This window comes from Pseudorasbora parva, chromosome 15 (assembly GCF_024679245.1).
Source record: "Pseudorasbora parva isolate DD20220531a chromosome 15, ASM2467924v1, whole genome shotgun sequence".
Lineage (NCBI taxonomy): Eukaryota > Metazoa > Chordata > Actinopteri > Cypriniformes > Gobionidae > Pseudorasbora > Pseudorasbora parva.
The window spans coordinates 25,348,492-25,367,964 of NC_090186.1; the positions used below are offsets into that span (position 1 = coordinate 25,348,492).

At 42.1% G+C, this 19,473-nt stretch overlaps 2 protein-coding genes across 6 annotated transcripts in view; one reads left to right on the forward strand and one right to left on the reverse strand.

Moving 5' to 3' along the window:
* The window catches only part of asb2a.1 (ankyrin repeat and SOCS box containing 2a, tandem duplicate 1), a 39,675-nt gene that overhangs the window by 17,502 nt on the left and 2,700 nt on the right, over window positions 1–19,473 (reverse strand). The window contains exons 1-2 of one of the 5 annotated variants that reach the window (XM_067417457.1): window positions 7,925–11,064; window positions 1,572–1,848 (exon numbers count right to left, since the gene is read on the reverse strand). In XM_067417457.1, coding sequence (XP_067273558.1) covers window positions 1,572–1,840 — 269 coding nt within the window. In that variant the 5' untranslated portion in view covers window positions 1,841–1,848; window positions 7,925–11,064. Of the gene's footprint in view, window positions 1–1,571; window positions 1,849–2,485; window positions 2,584–7,924; window positions 11,065–19,473 lie in introns of those variants that run through there. The other 4 variants (XM_067417455.1, XM_067417453.1, XM_067417456.1 and 1 more) reach the window with 4 other exon arrangements.
* ppp4r4 (protein phosphatase 4, regulatory subunit 4) overlaps window positions 1–19,473 on the forward strand; it is a 104,601-nt gene that overhangs the window by 16,526 nt on the left and 68,602 nt on the right. The gene's annotated exons all lie outside the window — the stretch shown is intronic.

Here is a 19,473-nt window from a genome sequence, read left to right on the forward strand (position 1 = left end):
TTTTCCAGCTCGCTCCTTTAGTGGTGAAGGAGTTGCTGAAGCCCTATTCAGACGGTAATTGTTTCTCGTGGGGTCGGAAGGTATTGCCATCATTTACAGGGGCTAGTCAGTGATTTTATTGCCTTTCGTTTCCCACCACCCACATAAAAATCCCCGGCTGAATTACCTACTGCTTTTGACAAACACCAAGGTCGTGTGGTGATGTAATAGCTTTCCGAATTCCCCTCACTGAGTTGTCAAGAATATATCACTTCAAAATTCCCTGTTCATAATAATTTTTGACCACGGCAGAGCATCGTACGGTCGCCCTTTGCTGTTATTAGGATGCATTTCTAGACTTGTATTTCTTTAAAATGCTGGCAAGTATTTACAAGACCAATATATTTAATCACCGCTCAAACAAGTTCAAATAAAAGCACGTAAACATTTGAACTGGTCTGTTATTTATAGCAGCATTTATTATCATACCAAGCATATGACATTTTATTCACAGCATACAATCATGTTACGGACCGCGTGAGCAGCGTTCCCGATCACAAAACTCTCCCCTCCACCGTGGCTTGAATAAATCACAATCCGAATGCACGAGTTTGAGGTTTTATCCTATAGTTTTATCACTGAGGTGGCCTGCACAAGTGCACATGTATTTTGACAGATTTCCATGTGTGAAACAGGCGAAGGGCGCATGACATTCGTCACGACCAAACGTTAGCGATTGGTTATGGCAGATCCAGAGTGGCTCTGGGCAGATCCAATAGTTTTAAACTTCAACAGAGTACCGGAAATAAATGCTTGTGAATGGAGAGTGGCCAGACTCTATGTATAAATGAAATGTACGAAAGTCTGGTAAGACCAGGCTAGTGTTTCACCACACGATGACGTCAAAATGAGGCACATTCTGAAATCGATCGTTTGCTGGGCCTGGTGTCTATAAAAGCTTTTCTTTGACTAACAAGGAAGTTTTCAGCTCTAAAACTTACAGGCTATTCTTATATTACCACTAACTTTTATATATCTCAATTCATGACCCCTTTAACTGTAGTCTTGTTGTTAAAGGGATAGTTCACCCAAAAATTTTAATTTGATGTTTATCTGCTTACCCCTAGTGCATCCGACATGTTGGTGTCTTTGTTTCTTCTGTAGAACACAAATGAAGATTTTTAACTCCAACCATTGCTTGGATTATGCATGTCAATGGGGTCTTATTCTAATGTGGTCTAATAAAGATTTTGTAAAAATCTTCATTTGTTTTCTACCGAAGAAACAAACACTAAATCTTGGATGTCCTGGGGGTAAGCAGATAAACGTAAATATTTCATTTTTGGATGAACTTTCTTAAGTTCCTGTATTGCATGAATCATTGAAATGCCTATTTTAATGAAAAAGTTAAGCTTGATGCCAGTTTAAAAACAAAAACATGTTGAAAATCTGTGCAGATATTTGATTATCTTAAATACTCACTAAAGGTCAGTGTGAGTAAGGTTTAAGCACTGGTTATTTTTATACTCGCAGTGAGATTTTATTTATGATGGGAACTCATTTCAACTTGAATGAAGTGCGTCACACTGTACCTGGGTGGATTGGCAGGACACGCAGCTGGTTCTAGTTGCTGCTGGGGATGATGTGGTGGTGGAGCTTGGCGTGGTGCTGCTGGGATGTTCATAGCAGCAGGGTTATTAGAGTTTCCTGACCCCGACCCAGAGCTCCGGGCATCAGCAATGCTCCGCTCGATTGCCAACTGCATGAGCTCATCATCAGACAGGTTGCTATAGAGACTGTAGTCAGCAAATTCCAGGTTGGTGCCTGTGGTACCTGGCATGGACACATGGGCGGCTGCCATGATGGATCCTAAGACAACCAAAACATTTATTTTGTAATGAAACTGAACTAACGTGTTTTATTGCAAATTGCATTTGCATGCTTGATTACAAGAGACAACTAAATGATTTAAATGTTTGTCTGATTTTTTTCTATTTCCTAACAATGAACAATACTTCTACAGCATTTATTAATCTCAGTCAATACTAATTTTAACATTTACTAAATCTTTTTAAATCTGAAGTTTTATTTCTTAACATTTCTTTTATTTCTTAACATTCACTTTATAATGAAAATTCTGTCATCCTTTACTCACCCTCAAGTTTTCTCAAACCTGTATGCATTTCTTTCTTCAGCTGAACACAAGGGAATATCTTTTGAAGAATGTCAGTAACCAAACAGTTAACTGGAGCCATTGACTTCCATAGTATTTTTTTTCCTACTATGGCTCCAGTTAACTGTTTGGTTACTGACATTCTTCAAAAGATCTTCCGTTGTGTTCAGCTGAAGAAAGAAATTCATACAGGTTTGAGACAACTTGAGGGTGAGTAAAGGATGACAGAATTTTCATTATAAAGTGAACTATCCCTTTAATGCACTGTGAAGTAACAAACAAACAATGAACAAATAAAAAGTTCTAGATGGCGAAGGCTGATAGGTCCTTAACTCAATCTGCTTCTTTCCTTGCTGTATCATTCTTGCTGTATCAGTAGCCAATGAGCTCGTTGCTCAACCTTCAAATACTTGGTTAGCATTTGCTGTAGCAGTGCAGAGTGTTTTCAAAATTCCTCTGAAATTCAACATCAACATCATTCTATATCACTTTGCATTTTTGCGTGGTCTGCCTTATTAGTCCTCATGAAGTAACCATACACAAGGTTTAAAATCACGTGTCATGTTAACATATTAGCAGCTAGCATATATGCAGTATTGTGTTTATGGAGCAGAAGCAGCAAAGACAGAAAGATTGTTCACTCCTATTACTTATGAATGGGAGAAACAGCACACCGCAATACGGTGGAATACGTTCCACCTTATCAGAAAAAGAGTCCATCGCTGATTGGTAGTCTTTGCGTCTGCAGCTGCAGTAAGAAGTTCCAGTTCCCATAGAAATCTGAGACATGCGCTTAGGCCGCGTGCCCACCAAAGCGTTTTTGGCCAGCTCAAAACAGTTGGGACACTTTTCAGTTGGGACAGTTTGCTTGCTATGAGACGCAGTGTCACTAGTATCACAGATAGTTTCTGTATTGTTTCTATTTAAAAATGCAGACACAATGTAAAGTATTTGCGCTGGCTCTAGTTTTAAGTGATTTTGTTCCTTTATTATACTTGTTGACATTGTCAACACACTTGTGCAGGCAGAATGTGGCGGTTGGTCAGTGTTGTATTTGTCCATCCTACACTGTGATTGGACAGCTGGGTAAAAAGTGACAGTGATGAGCGCTACGTTTTACTCAAAGTTGAACATTCTTCAATTGTCGCAGACAAATAAGCACACCTCGTTACACTCATGCTGTTTTAAAAAATGGCAGTGCTCCATTGAAAGGAATTGGAATTGGAAAAATACGACTGCACATATTGGCTGGTCCAGCTTAAAAAATAAGCTTTGTTAATGATATTTGAGCATAAGAAACAACATTTAAGGAACATTTCATGTCACATTTGGTTGATTTCAGGATCCATTCAACTAGATGGTCTTGGATGCCCAAAATAGTTGCCTGGAGGCGTTGCAAATATGGCTAATATTTAATAGCAAATATTATTATTAACAGCAACAGCAGTCTAGTTGATGTTGCGGTGAAGTATAAAAACATTTCGTCTTGCATTATTGAGTTAAGCAAGTCATGTGTTGGCTAACGAGTTGAACATGCAATGTGAACATTTATCATTTAATATGCAAACAAATATATTTACTTTAATTATATGGAAGTATGCAATCTGCTGCATTTTCGGCAGAATTCGTTTTTGGCCATACAATCTCAAAACTAAAGGAAGAGCAGCCATTTCGTCTAATGTCGGATACTTTCATCTGCAATATATTAGTAGGCTAAAGGTAAGTAGATAAGTAAGTAATCCATCCACATAGCAAACAGTCTTGGCCCGACTGCGGCCTCAAGCTGGTATTGCTCCTGATGGCAGGGGCATGCATCCTGTCAGCCAAAGCTGGGCAGTCTGGCAATGGCAGTACAGCAAGGGTGAAGACAAACATGAGGGCCGATTTGGTGGCCCAGATCAGCCGAGTGATCATGTGGCCCAAATCAGGCTTGTGTCCATAGGGCCACATTTAGGGACATTTTTGCTTGGGTATTACTATTTTAGGGTGTTCATATTTTGATCACCAAAAACCTGGACACTCGTGGGGGGTCTTCTTCTCCGGCAGCTAACGGTCTGTTCTTCTGTGGCGGTGCGTGCTCGTCGCGTAACACGACCTCTGCTTCATTACTTTCTAGAGAGTTGAATTACGGGGGTGGAGGGGTGCCCCCTTCTTTTGGTGCCCCCTCAGCACTTGGTGCCCTACACGCAGCGAGTGATGCGCGTGGTGGGAGCGGCGACACTACAAATGCCGGTCAGTTTAATGGCCCAAAGGAAAATAATGAAAACCAGGATATTTTCATCACTTTATAAAAAACTGTCAAGACAGGGCTTAAAAACAGGACATGTCCTAGGAAAACAGGATGTTTGGGCCCCCTACAATATTTAACCAGGATACTATTCAAAAGCAATTTTAAAATCTGGAAACAGAGTGTGCAAAAAAAAAAAATCTAAATATTTAGAAAATCGCCTTTAAAGATGTTCAAATGAAGTCCTTAGAAATGCATTTTACTAATAATAATAAATGTTTGATATATTTGTGGAACATGATCTTTACTTAATATCCTAAAAAAAGGATAATTTTGACTTATACAATGTATTGTTGGCTATTACCACAAATATACCTGTGCAAATTATGACTGATTTTGTGTCCACAGGCACATACAAGGAATTTTATGTATATGATGTGGGTCAAAAATGTCTATCAATTATACACTGCAAATTGTATTTATGCACTATAATCCAAATCTTCAGAATCCATTTGATTGCTTCGTGTGAGAAACAGACCCAAATTTATCCAGCAATCTTTGTCTTCATCTTCACTAGTGATCATAACAGTCAAATCCAGTTATTAAAAATAAAAATAAATTGCTGCCTCATTAAGACAAAAGTTTTACTTTTATGTTTTTTAATTTATGTTTCGGTTGGTTGTGCATTTGAATGAAATGTGCACCTTCACAGGCCTTCATCAGCAACATAATCTGACATCAACCATCTCATAAATGTTGTTTTTTATGCTCAAATATAATTTAAAAAGGTGTATTTTTGAGGTTAGACCACCCAATGTGCATGTGCAGTCATAAGCGCAAGTCTTAAATGGTTAGTTCACCCAGAAATGAAATTTATGTCATTAATGACTCCGTTCCACATCCGAAAGACCTCCGTTCATCTTCAGAACATAGTTTGAGATATTTTATATTTAGTCCTGGTTTGTTTTCAATCCTCAAATAAAGATTTAAATGGTTATAAATCAGCAGATTGATTTATGATTCATGAATCAATATGCTGATTCATAATCGTTTGAATCTTTATTTGAGGTTTGAAAACAAACACGGAAGAGAAGACAATGCTAAATAAAGTCGTAGTTTTTGTGATTTTTGGACCAAAATGTATTTTCGATGCTTTAAGAGATTCTAATGAACTGAATGTCACATATGGACTACTTTGATGATGTTTTTATTACCTTTCTGTACATGGACAGTATAGTGTGTATATACTTGCATACGTTCTCTGACTAAATATAAAGTATCTTAAACTGTGTTCTGAAGATGAACAGAGGTCTTACGGGTGTAGAATGACATTAGGGTGAGTCATTAATGACATACATTTCATTTTGGGGTGAAATAACCCTTTAAGGTGCGTTCAACATCGGCTGTGGCTGGATGTAACTGATCGGCAAATCGGCTGTGAAGTCTTCCCGTAGTTAAACACTTTCTGCTTCCCGTAGTGAAGCTCATGCTGTGTTGGCATTCTTTAGCACAGCTGATTTGAAATAAAGGCAATATTTAGCAAATACACAGATGCTTAGGAGACATTTTCATTCAGTACTTTATGTACTGCTTAATACAGCATTCATATATGTACAAGTATAAAGTTCAACATAAGCCTATATCTTTAAAGCTACACTGTGTACATTTTTCAGTTTATTCTTAGCTAAAAACACTTAGTTCTTTCAAAAATATATGTGCTCATTAATGTATATTTACTTCTTTCAAGTAATAAAGTAGTCTCGTAAGTTTATAATATGTTCGCTGGATGGTCATATACCTTTACACCGCTAGATGGGGGAAAATATCACACAGTGTAGCTTTAAATATCAATGAAGTGGTATCAGTTTTATTTAGATAAATGTGACAATATAACATCATAGCTACATGAAAAGAGCTTTTACTGTTTACAAATACAGATTTGTGACTAAAGCCCTATTCGCAAGGGATAAGTATTATCTAGGGACCTCTGTAAATTAAGAAATTACTCCCCCACATCTGAGTTTTGTTATGTTTTTCATTAAGAATAGTATTGATATTAATATTAAACACACCATTCAAGCAATTTGCTCCCAAATTGGCACTCATTCTAAAGTGAAAGTATAATCAGTGCGGGAATTCATAACAGTGCGCATAACAGTAAAGATAGAAATGCGCACAGGAAGCAAAAATTATATACGATCTGCCTAATCCTGGCTAATTCACAGAGATCCTGATTTGTGAGGGACCAATATTAACACAGGACCTCGGTGTTTGGCGAAATATGGTAGGTAATTTGCGGGGGAATTTTTACGTTACAAATTACAGACATGGCCGATTTGCACAGGATTTAAGATCACAGACATTCTCTGCAATTATTTCGAATCACCAGAGGTCCCTAGATAATACTAGTTCTGTGCGAATAGGGCTTATTACTTATTAGTGGCACTGAAGGTATCAGAATAATCACGAAGAACACATTGTCGTCATGCGGTAAATATGGTCAATCGTGGAACAGTGGTGTCATCATCCAAACTTGTGCAGCTGTCTGCTTTCGATTTGCTCTAGCGATACTTTGATGCCATATTTCACAGAAATGTGGCATCAGCGCTGTCTCAAGCTGGACAAAATCTCTAGCACTAGCTCAGTCAGTTTGAATGACGCCGATCGGTCTGAGCAGCGCTGTGTGAAGCCTTCAGATTTCTATGGGAACCGGAGCTTCTAACGGCAGCAGCAGTGACCCAATGACTTTACCAATCAAAATTTGGCTCTTTTATTTGATTTAGATTGCACAGAATTTTTTTTGTCATTTTAACTGTAAAGTTTTGTAAAAATAGGTTAACATTAAGTTTTTATATTATCTACTGTACAGGGAAAAAATGTAAAATGCTGTCAATTGTACAGTTTTTAGACTGATTTAATTAAGGCTGTTAATCGGTACCAATATAAACTTGTTATAGCTGAGTTCAGGGTATGTGCATATATAATAATATGTATATATTTAAAAAATATGGGTTATTAATAGGCTGACACTTGGGCAAATAATGGCCAATGTGTGGCCCTTGTCATTAATTGAGATCTGGGCCACCCAAGGGCTGTATCCTTGCTGAGTGAATGCTGGTTGTGTTAGGCCAGAGAAAAATTGCTGTGTGGGCACTATATCATGTGAAGAACTATAATTAATCGTGCCGAGGCAGTTGTCCAGGTGTCCTCAAACGAAAGCCTCAGTTAATAACGTAATAATATCATATTGGCAGTAAGCAAATTATGAAGAAATGTTCATTTTGGGTGAACAAACCCTTTTAGTATATATATTCATTATTTCTAATCTCTATACAATTACAGCTTTTATAAAAGCCAGGTTAATGTGCATTAAACATTGCGGCAAAAAAGAAACAAATTAAAATCAATAAAAATCTAATAATTTTAATCAAATTAAAAATGTCTCACAGTTGATGCATATGACACAATATTAATGGAAATTAATACAAAACTTTTATGAAAAACACTAACCCAATTCAGAACAAACAAACAAATAAGCTACTTACCCTCTTAAAAATGTTTCCCCCCTTCTTTAACTAGTCAGATTTCCAAACAGAGAAGTTTAGTTTGTGTTGTTTTTCTCCAGTGTCTAGTGCCACACTCGACGCTTGCACTGAGACTTGTTTAGCTCTCTGCAAAGAGAGGCCTTTGACTGTCACCCCACACCCGACTGTTTAGAGTAAGTTATGGAGAGGACATGTGATGTGTAGTATGCCAAGATTATTAGCCTCTTAGCTAATACTGTTCTTGAGGAGCAGCAGACCTGCAGTAGATTACAAAGAAGTCTGGGCTCTCCACTGACTACAGCAGAAATGTATTATATAAATATATTATCTGAAAATACCAAGTATAAGATTTATTGATTGAAGTGGATTTATAAAGATAATGAAGCAAACATTTCTCTAATGCAGCTGTAAATAATGCTTGAACTTGCCTTCACACAATGGCTTTGTTTAATGAAGCCTTTAGTGCCTAGCTGGGTTAAATTGTTAGGCTGTTTTTGCTGTGTTAGGTTACAAGTGTGTCAAGGCTACGAGACAAACAGGACATAGAATTGCATTGTGTGAATACCTTATTCCTTATTTATAGGTAAAGCTATTATTTTAATGTCAAGGTTATGAACTTATGAGGTTATCATACTTTTGTTTGGGCTGATGCAATTGAACCCTTTTTAGTTGCCATTTTGGATAATTACTGAATAATTTGACAAACAAATAAACAAGAAGTTTGAGTTACATCCAATGGTTAGTCTGCTGATTTGCACTTTTGCAGTTGTCCTCTTTTTTTCTTCCATGAACCAGAAATGTCTCAGTTACTATTGTAATCTTTGTTCCCTGATGGAGGGAACAAGACAGGTTGTCAAAAGGATATTGTGTAATACTTACTTGGTTTCATTGTTTTGACCCATGGACCATGGTATTCTAATAAAAAGCTGCCAAAATTTTAGATACAAGTAAAATTTTACCATTCTTGATTCCAATTTACAATATACCGCAGCAAAAACTACAATCCTTATTAATATAAATTTAAAACGTCATTGTAGAAATAGTTAACAGTAAGTAATAAAATGTAACACTCCTCCCTGGACTCTGGACAGGGCACAAATTCCTCTTTGGACTCTGGACAGACGACATAGCTCTTTTTGGACTCTGGACAGACAACAAAGCCCTTTTTGGACTCTGGACAGGCGACGGAGTCCTCTCTGGACTCTGGACGGGTGCTGGCACCGATGTATGTGCTCCCCACACACACCACATGCCACAATAGTCAGCACTGTACACTTTGAAGACTGGTTAGGGCATGGCAGCCACCTTGGACGTGGGCTCTGGCGTGGTGGCCATCTTGGCAGAGGGCTCTGGCGTGGCAGTATCTGTGTGATTGTGGGGCTCAATACCCACAAAATCCACAGTAAGTGATGAGATACTCAAAATAAGGGCATGGTCAATGTACTGACCAAGGTAGAAATACATTTTCCACCTAGGCAGTCCAGAGCACAAGGGTTCATTTAAACCATTTCTAAAAAGCCCACCTGGTAACAAAGTTCAAGGAAGTCCTGGACATTATCCTCCAGTGGACGACTCCCCTTGCATAAATATAGGAGGCTAAAAAACTGCTGGGTTAATTTAGGAGATCAAGTATTCTGTAATGGTGTGTTCACACCAGATGTGAATGAAGCGATAAGCCTGAGTGATTTATGTTAAGTCAATGCAAAGATGAGAATAGACATTCTGTGGCGTAAATGACGCGATTTGCACGAATGACACGGCACGAATGAAGCAAATTGAGCGTTTGACGCGCAAGTTGAAAAAACTTTGGTGGATATTCACTCCCTGTTTACAGGAGCTTGCTCTAGTAGTGACAACAATGAGGACAAAATCATATGTGATTACCCGGAGCTGTATGATACATCTTCGTAGTTTAGAGAAACATGGATAAAAAGGATCTTGCTGGGAAGAAAGTGGGAGGTCGAACAATCTGTTAAGTTGTAAAAAATGCTCATTATTCAATTTGAGCTATACATAGCTACACCTAAATTCACCCTATTGAGACTATAAGCAAGTTAAAGCCGGCCAATTGAGCTTATTCGCCGTATTTAAAAATGATCCATGTCAGCCATTTCACGAGACGAGCCACCTGGCAGAAGCTCCACCCATGACGCAATTTTGCGTCTGTTGTATAGTGAATGTCACGCGCAAATGAAGCGGGTAAACTCAAAATGTTCATGTGTCCAACTATGCACAAATAGGGCAATTAAACAAATATTTATTTGTTTAATTCGTGTCTGGTGTGAACGTGCCATAACAGTTCACTGTAGGCGAGTTGTGATAAACCCACATTTATTTATCATAAATACAAACAAAATACAAACAAACAAATGGTTTTGGGTTTTGTTTGTGTTCATGTCTTTTTAACCACTGTTTGGTGAGTCCATGTCTAGACCTAGCCTGACAAGCCAGACCCACATCAAGATGTTTGTTCTGGTGTCAATACGAGGGGCGGGATAAACAGTTGTCTTTCAAACTCCCTCTGCACGTAGTTGGATAGCGCTACAATCAACCAGAGCAACGTGAAGTGGAGCTCATTGATAGATTAAACATTCGCTGCATCCAGTCGGCAAAACTCTGAACACATCTTCCCTTTTTAAGAATGACTTCAGTGCCATTCTTTCTTTTCTCAGAGAAAAGCTTAACTCCAAGTCTTCCAGAGTCGCGTTCAAAGCTGATTCAAAAGACCGCCATTCGCAAGCTTGTTTACTATTAACATGTAAGCGCAACTCTGCCGTCATTATGTTAAGCCCCGCCCAACAAGTCTATACACGATGTGATTGCCCTGACCAGAGTTTGGTTTTTACAGCTCAGATGTGTGTTGAGAGTTGCTAGAAGACACTCGTGGCAGATTAGATTTGCTGCCACTAGGGTGCGTCTAGATTTCTAGGCTAGTCTAGACCAGGCTTATGTTCATGGCCTAGTTAAGTTTTGCTCTGCCAAGTCTTTTGTTTATTTTATGTTCGGTATTTGAATATGCACTGTAACTAAACTGCACTTGGGTTCATCTATACTTGCATCAAGTGGACTTCCGTTAAACTTGGCCTGGAACAGGGAACGTCTCAGTTACGTATGTAACCTTAGTTCCCTGAATAGGGAACGAAACACTGCGTCACCGCTGCGGGAACGCCTCTGCGTGATTGCGTCCTGAAGCATGTATGTAACCAACCAATGAGATGACGGTACGTCATAGGCGGGTGACGTCATCTACCCGGAAACTATAAAGGACCCGGGAACACAAACAGGAACTAGCTTCTGAAAAGCCTGAAGTAAGCGCTCACGGGCATTCAGGGAGTATGACTGGGTGACGCAGCGTCTGGTTCCCTATTCAGGGAACTAAGGTTACATACGTAACCGAGACGTTCCCGTTTCAAGGGAACTCGAGCTGCGTCACCGCTGCGGGAATGACAATACCCACGACCTCAAACAAGCCGGATGCCCGTCCACCATTGGCAAATGAACGAGCACCCGTGCCCCAGGAGTGGCGGCGAGGACCACCCTGCCGCATCACAGACTTCATTCAGGGAAGACCCTGACAACAAAGCTTTAGAAGCTGTCATACTCCTAGTAGAGTGGGCCATTACAGCCAAGGGAGAAGGCTGACTAGCCACCTCATAAGCAAGTGAGATAGCCTCGACCACCCACTTGGGCCCCCACGAGAGGGTGGCCCAAAACAAATGAAAAGCTGTTCAGTTTTCCTCCACAGGGCAGCTGTGTGGACATGAGCATCATGTGCCCGCACTGGGCAGAGCAGATTGAGTGTTTCCTGGTCTGACGTCCGAAAAGGAGGAGGACAAAAAGCCTGCAGTATTACCGGCCCTATAACATTAGTATGGACTTTAGGAATATAACCCGGTCTGGGATATAAGAAAGCCTTAACCATCCCGGGTGCAAATTCCAAGCACGAGGGCTCCACAGAAAGTGCTTGAATGTCTCCAATTCTCTTAAGAGACGAAATAACCAGCAAAAATATTGCTTTAAGAGTGAGAAACTTCTCATGAACTTCTTCAATTGGCTCAAAAGGTGCCAAAGAAAGGCCCTGTAATACAATGGCCAAGTCCCATGCCGGCACCCTGGTGCGAACTGGAGGCCTACGTCTCAAAGTTCCACGAAGGTAATAAGCAGATGTCGCCTTAATGAAACACAACTCAGAGGCATGCGGTACACTGCTAGGGCCGCCACATATACCTTTAGCATGGAGGGAGCTAATCCTGCAGAAATTCCAGCACTGCACCCACAGGGCAGTTAACTGGGTGCAACTGGTGATTCCTACACCAATCAGTGAAGAGTTTCCACTTCAAGTCATACAATTTCCTTGGAAGGAGCTCTAGACTGTAGAATCTCCACAACCTCCGTTGAGAGACCTGAACTCATGTGCTGGGCCCCCTCAGAGGCCAAGCCCACAGTTTCCACAGCTCCGGGCGAGGGTGCAAGATTTTCCCGATCGCCTGAGAGAGTAGCTCCCTCCTGATCGGAATCTCCATGGGAGAGCCGTCCAGGAGAGATACTAGGTCCGAGAACCACACTCGGCCCGGCCAGAACGGGGCCACTAGTAATAGACGGACCCTGTCCTGCCGCACTCTCCTTAGATCTCCCGGAAGCAGAGCAATTGGGGGGAATGCGTACAGAGGCAGCGTCTGCCTCTCCTGTACCATGGCGTCCAGCCCCAAAGGAGCGGGAGATGTTAGGGAGAACCACAGGCGACAGTGAGACGTCTCTGACGACGCGAACAGATCTACTCTGCAGAAGTTCTCCCACAGGAGCTCCACGACCTCGATTTGGAGTCTCCATTCCCCAGTCCTCTGCCCGTCTCGACAGGCTGTCTGCTTTCACATTTAAATCCCCCGGGATGTAAACTGCTCTGATCTAACTCAGTTTCCCCTGGGCCCACAGGAATAATAATAATAATGATGATGCGTTCGATTTATATAGCGCTTTTCAAGGCACTCAAAGCGCTTTACATAGAAGGGGGGAATCTCCTCAACCACCACCAATGTGCAGCATCCACCTCGATGATGCGACGGCAGCCATTTTGCGCCAGAATGCTCACCACACACCAGCTGATTGGTGGAGAGGAAACCGAGTGATGAAGCCAATCAGGATATGGGGATTATTAGGAAGAGCTGACGAGCCAGCTTGTATAAGGGGCACGACCTCAACCCCCCCTGGCGATTTATGTAGGAGACCACCGATGTGTTGTCAGAGCGAACCAACACATGATGGCCCCTGAGCTCTGACAGGAAGTGTCTCAGGGCCTGAAACACAGCCAACATCTCTAGACAATTTATGTGCCATGAGCGATGATGGTCCTGCCACTGGCCCTGGGCCGAGCGGCCACTCATGACCGCTCCCCAACCCGTGAGGCAAGCATCCGTTGTTAGAGTGACTCGACGACAAGAAACTCCCAACACTGGGCCTTGAGCCAAGAACCAAGGCTGTCTCCATATAACAAACGCACGAAGGCAACGCCGCATGACTTTGATAATACGAGAAAGATTTCCCCTCGGGGAAAACCCCTTGGTCTTGAGCAACCACTGCAACGGTCTCATGTACAGCAGGCCGCAAGGAATCATTTTGGACGCTGCTGACATCAGACTCAACAGTCTCTGATACTGTTTGACAGTAAGTAGTTGATCTAGTTTCACCCTTTTGACTGCTGAGAGAATCGATCCCACACAAGGCTCTGATAGGCGAGCCCGCATGGTGGTCGAATCCCACACGACCCCCAGATAAGTAGTTCTCTGAGTTGGCAAAAGAACACTCTTCTTGGAGTTCAATCTCAGCCCCAGCTTTCTCATATAAGCAAGAACAACATCTCGGGGCTTGCCGTTTTTTCCCGATCTCCACACTAAGGTGTCGAGGTCGGGAAAAAACGGCAAGCCTCAACGTGGCGGTTGAGCAGATTGCGTGGGAAAGAAGCGCTCGTCTAATCTGTTTCTAACAGGCGAGCGTTCCTGATCTCTTTCTTGTGGCCAGTCCAGACTGAGCCTGGCCACTGCTCTGCTCAACACATCCACTAGCTCCTCACTGGCAGGGCAACGAAGTGGCGAATCCTTGTTTCCACTTGCCTCGAAACTGACAATATCCACCTCCTCGGAGCTGGATAATTGCAGCATTGATGCCTCACTTGGGGAGGAAGAAACCGCAGCGCGTGCTTCCAAACCCTTAGTGGAGGCCATGGATCTGGCAGGTAAAGGCAGAGATAAGGCAGAGCCGTCTCTAACCCCGCTGCCAGATCCAATTGAGGACCCCACGACTGCAGCCGCCGCTGTGCCTTGGCAGCAGCGGGACCAGAGCCGCGGGGAAGCCGAAGCACCCTCCTCAAATAGAGCCCGGCAGGAGCACAGAATTCTTAATGGTAAACACTCGCAGTGCTCACAAGCAGCCCCCTCGAGGGCTGCCTAAGCGTGCTGCGCTTCCAGGCAAACAACACACATGCTGTGTGTATCCCCACCCGTGATGTAGCGTGTGGGCAGGGATGAACACACGTATGGAAGCTCTCATATAGTGATTGTTTGATCGCCATTTTAACTTAAATGTGTGTGCCGTCAGTATATTGTTTTTTGTGTGAATGAGATGGTGAAACTCTTTTTACAGAGACAAAACACCGAACTGACAGACAATGGTTACACAGAGCGCTACTGAAGGCACAGAAGCTAGTTCCTGTTTGTATTCACGGGTCCTTTATAGTTTCCGGGTCGATGACGTCACCCGCCTATGACGTTCCGTCATCTCATTGGTTGGTTACATACGTGCTTCAGGACGCAATCACGCAGTGGCTTTCCCGCAGCGGTGATGCAGCGTCTCGTTCCCTTGAAACGGGAACTTACCAACAACAGTTACACTGAAAATACTTGACAAAGAGACATGGCAAACATGAGGGCTCAAATACACAGACTACTAATGATTAGACAAGACATACCTGTGAACATAATCACATCAATTAACTAATGACAACATAACACCTTAACAGGGGAGCACAATGATCATATGATGGAAAGGGAAAGGGAAAGGGAAAAATCAGGTCTTTCAACATCATACACTCTCATCGAGGTGACCCAGCTGAGACTGATCAGAGCTGAAAGCTTGTGTCCAGTTGTCAAATCTAGCTGCTTTGCCCCCATGGCTCTCCTCTCTTGAGCCATAGCCATCTTGAGGCTTTCTCTGCTGCTTTGGTGGTGTTGTAGATGACTCTTTTCCTCCTCCCTTCATCAATGCCTAACAGACTGAAGACTCTGAACAAGAATCGAGCCACAAATTCCTTACGTCCGACTTCAACCTGCTGGTTGACACTCACAAACCAGTCCCTCATACTTGGTGAGCTTCCATTCAAAGGCCTCTTCCAGGCAGTCTTCCCAAGGGAATGTTAGCTCCAACAGAACTACTTGTTTGGTGGACTCATATAAGAGAACAACAGCTGGTCTTAAAGGGTTAGTTCACCAAAAAAAGGAATTTATGTAATTAATGACTCACCCTAATGTAGTTCCACACCGGTAAGACCTCCATTCATCTTCGGAACACAGTTTAAGATATTTTATATTTAGTCAGTTGAAAACAAATCCGGAGGAGAAGATGATGCTAAATAAAGTGATAGTTTTTGTTATTTTTAGACCAAAATGTATTTTTGATGTTTCAAGAGATTCTAATTAACCATCTGATGTCACATATGGACTACTTTGATGATGTTTGATGTTGATGTTGATGCTCTCTGACTAAATATAAAATATCTTAAACTGTGTTCCGAAGATGAATGGAGGTCTTAGGGGTGTGGAACGACATTAGGGTGAGTCATTAATTACATTAATTTAATTTTTGGGTGAATAAACCCTTTAAGGTGGTGGTTGCAATGTGGTTGGGGAACTTGAGTTGCTTCTCTAGGTCCACCAGCAGCTGCCAGTACCTCATTAAATTGAATGGCACAGATGATAGCTGGTAGGCTATATTAGGCTGCTTTTACTTTAAAACCGAATGCAATATAGTGCATCTAATTTATTGACACACATTCGATTTCTTTCACAACTGTTTACATTTGGGTTAAGCCATAACTGCTGTGTTTAAAATTATGCAGGTACTTGCCATAGACAGCTATTTTGCCATACTTTTATGTGTATTTGTCCGTTCAAGCGCAAGAAGAGTATTAGTGTGCTCTCTGTGTGCACATTTTGGATGAAGGGCCATATGCCTCACACCAGAGGTGTCGCGGTCTCAAGTTCACGGTGTGAAAGCAAAACAATGAGTCATTCACCATAGAGGAAAAAAGTTTGCTTTAAACTTTTTAAGAATTAAAAAAATAGCATTGATCTGTTTTGTTGTAAAAACTGCACAAACAAAAACTGAAAGGACAATCTATATTATATTGCTCCAAAAGCACAAACTTTAATAAATAAACAAAAAGAAAAATATTGAAAAATGTCTGTACACACTCTTCCAGCCTAGGGTGAAGTTATTATGCCTGGTGGCATCATGCCAACGTACGATGTGTTTAATCACCTCAGCCTGCTTTTTTCCTGCCGAGAACTGCTGAGCAAAGTCCTTGACAGTGTTGCTGAAGAGGCCATCCTGTGAGACGGGGCATTTGAGAAAGTGCTCTTTGTTGACCTTTCTCATCTCTGCAAGGAGCCAGAGATGCCGCTCCTGGACCACTAGGGTGGACATTGCTGGCCAAGTACCTGCACCGTGACTTTCATCACTCTGAGAGCAGAGTCAGTCACCAAATGCAGCTCCTACATCAATCTCGGCTCAGAACTACCCTTGTGCAGTGCTTTGAGTACCTTGGCCTGATTTTCAGGATGACCATGGCATGCAAGGTGGAGACGGTCTGTCTAGCAGGCCTGTTAACCTTCACCACAGAGACAAAATGAACTTACAGACCCTAGAAGGGAACTTAGGATTTCATGTTGTTGAGAGCATAACCGATTTTGGGTTTGAGGTAAAAAGAAAGAAAAAAAAGAGAACCAAAATGTGCTGTAGTAATTTTACTTTCGTACATCCAAGGATGCAAAGTAAAGAAGTGATTGGTACTCACGTCACCACTGATGTTGTGATTTTTGGATCACTCGGGCTGTCACTTAAGGTGTGGTTATGAGTATATCAGATGACCACCTTCCCGCTCTCTTAGCACCAAAAAATCCTAAAATCTGGAACATGCAGATGAGGCCCTGAAGTAGATGCAGAAGGTCCTTAATCTGGAACACGCAGATGAAGGTTTACTCTCCTGAGCTTAACCTTGTTGCAAATGTCTCTGTGTGTCTTCTGCCTCTTTGGGTCAGACACTCAGAACTTGGTCAATCTGCTTTGGTCTCTCTGGCATGGAGACTCAACGTGCTGTAGTCATCTCGCTGGATTAAAACTTAGAACGTAGTGTTTGTTAATGTCTCTTTCCTTGCAGGCTGGAGGCTCAGAATGTGGTTGTATCTGCTGCTGCCTCGCAAGCTGGATCTGACTCAGATCCTCTGAACTTTGACCAGAGGCTCAGAATGTTATGGTGTATCTGTTATGTCACATCCTTGCAGGACAGACTCAGAAATTGGTTGCTCTGTCACGGTCTCGTCCTCACAGGACAGACTCAGAACAAGGAGTGTTTGTTGAAAGGGGACCTTTTATCCCTTTCCGATGAGGAGGAGACTGCAATTTACTGCTAAGTTTACTAATGCAGCAATTAGTTTACTAATGCATTTCTCACTTTCCAAACCACCAACAGAATACACTTTGGCAATATTCTATTAGACACCAAACATGATGGAAAGCAGAGCCGGAGTGCATGTGTATGTGGCTGCCATTGCGGCTTTCCACTCTCCTGTAAGTAATGGCCCTCTTGGGAAGTAACATTTGGTTGTAAGTTTCCTCTCTGAGGAAATATGATGATGAGGCCTCGAGTCAGCTGAGGCCTTTCTCATTACTACCACTTCTCTGAGGAGAGTGGGGGACCTTCAGGCCTTGAAAGTTAAGGCCATCCTTCTTCCTAGACCAGGCTATGTGCCTAAGGTGCCATCGAGTGTGGCATGGTCAGTGGTTCTTCAGGCCTTCCATCCTCCACCACGTGTTGGCGGAAGGAGGGTGACTTCATCTGCTCTGCCCGGTCAGGGCATTAAGAATTTACTTGAAGAAGTCTTTGCAGTGGGGAAGGTTAGAGAGTTTTTAGTGTGCTTTGGCTCACCCAAGAAAGGGCTGTCTGCATCAACTCAGTACAATCAGTAATTGGATTGTCCAGGCGATAGCCACGCCCTATCAGGTGGGCAATTTGCCTTCACCTGTGGCTGTGAGGGCTCATTCCACCAGAGGCATGACGTCTTTGGTGGCCCTCCTTTCTAGATTCTCGCTTCAGGAGATCTGGCTGGGGCTGGGTGGGCCTCCCCGCACACCGTCATCAGATTTTACAGTCTGCAACTCTCTGTTCTAAGTTTGCCTGTTTCCAGCTTTACACTAGGGTAGGTGTGAGCCTCGGTGAAGCATTGTGGGTATTCATTCCCTGAAGTGGTCATTAGACAGTGCTAGTTCCCCCGAAAACGGTAACATCTCAGGTTATGACTGTAACCCTTGTTTCCTGAGATGGGAATGAGACACTATGTCCCACCGCCACACTTCATTACAAGTCCTTCTTTAGCTTCTGTGTGTGCCGTCACATACTATGTCATGATGTAACAAGTCAGGATTGGAGTGAGATTTCATTCATGCTTCAGACGCGCTATGCTTAAGCCTAGTTCAGACTGCACGATTTTCAAACTTGTCGGGTCACTGCTCTTTTCACACTGCATGACTATCTGGGGTATTATTCAGTCACTGTTGTGTTCACAGTGTACGATGGATAAGCAACAGAGGAGTTCACACTGCATGATTGTACAGGAGGAACAATCGCTGACAACTCTCTCTCACAGGTGTGCAAACTACATTTCCCAACTACACGTGCAATATGACAAGTAAACAAAGTGAGAACACGCGTGCTTCGGACCGGAGTTCTCGCACAAGACTTGGAATTGTTATTAAAAATTATGCACAAAGTTTGCTTAAAATTGTATGTGCAATGATTTGTGGAGAAAAAGAAAAAAAGATTATGGTGGATGAAATAGTTGGAGAGACAGAGGGAGCCAGGATTGTGTTCTGCAAGAGAGTTTGTGGCAAATAAATATTTTGTAATGTGCTGCTGGGGCGGCTGGATGTGCAAATCACTTTTGTTGGCTTTGTTTCTGTTTGATATAATTGTAAATATATCTATTAAAATACTGATATTCCGCTCTATAACTCCTCCCTGAACCTCCCGCTGCCCTGTATCTCACTCTTTCATTGGCTGTAGATCATCGGCGATGTAATTTTTAGTCAGAACGCAGTTCACACAGCAGGAGTCTGAATTGCCAACAGGTCCAGATATTTAGCATGCCAAATATCTTGTGGGTGCAAGGTTATTATAGTTTTGCTTTTTGAAATTAGTTTTTATTTTATTATCGTTTTCAATTTTGCTACAAATTTCAGATTTAGTTTTACAAATGGTTTTGCTAGTTTTAGTTCAGTTTTTA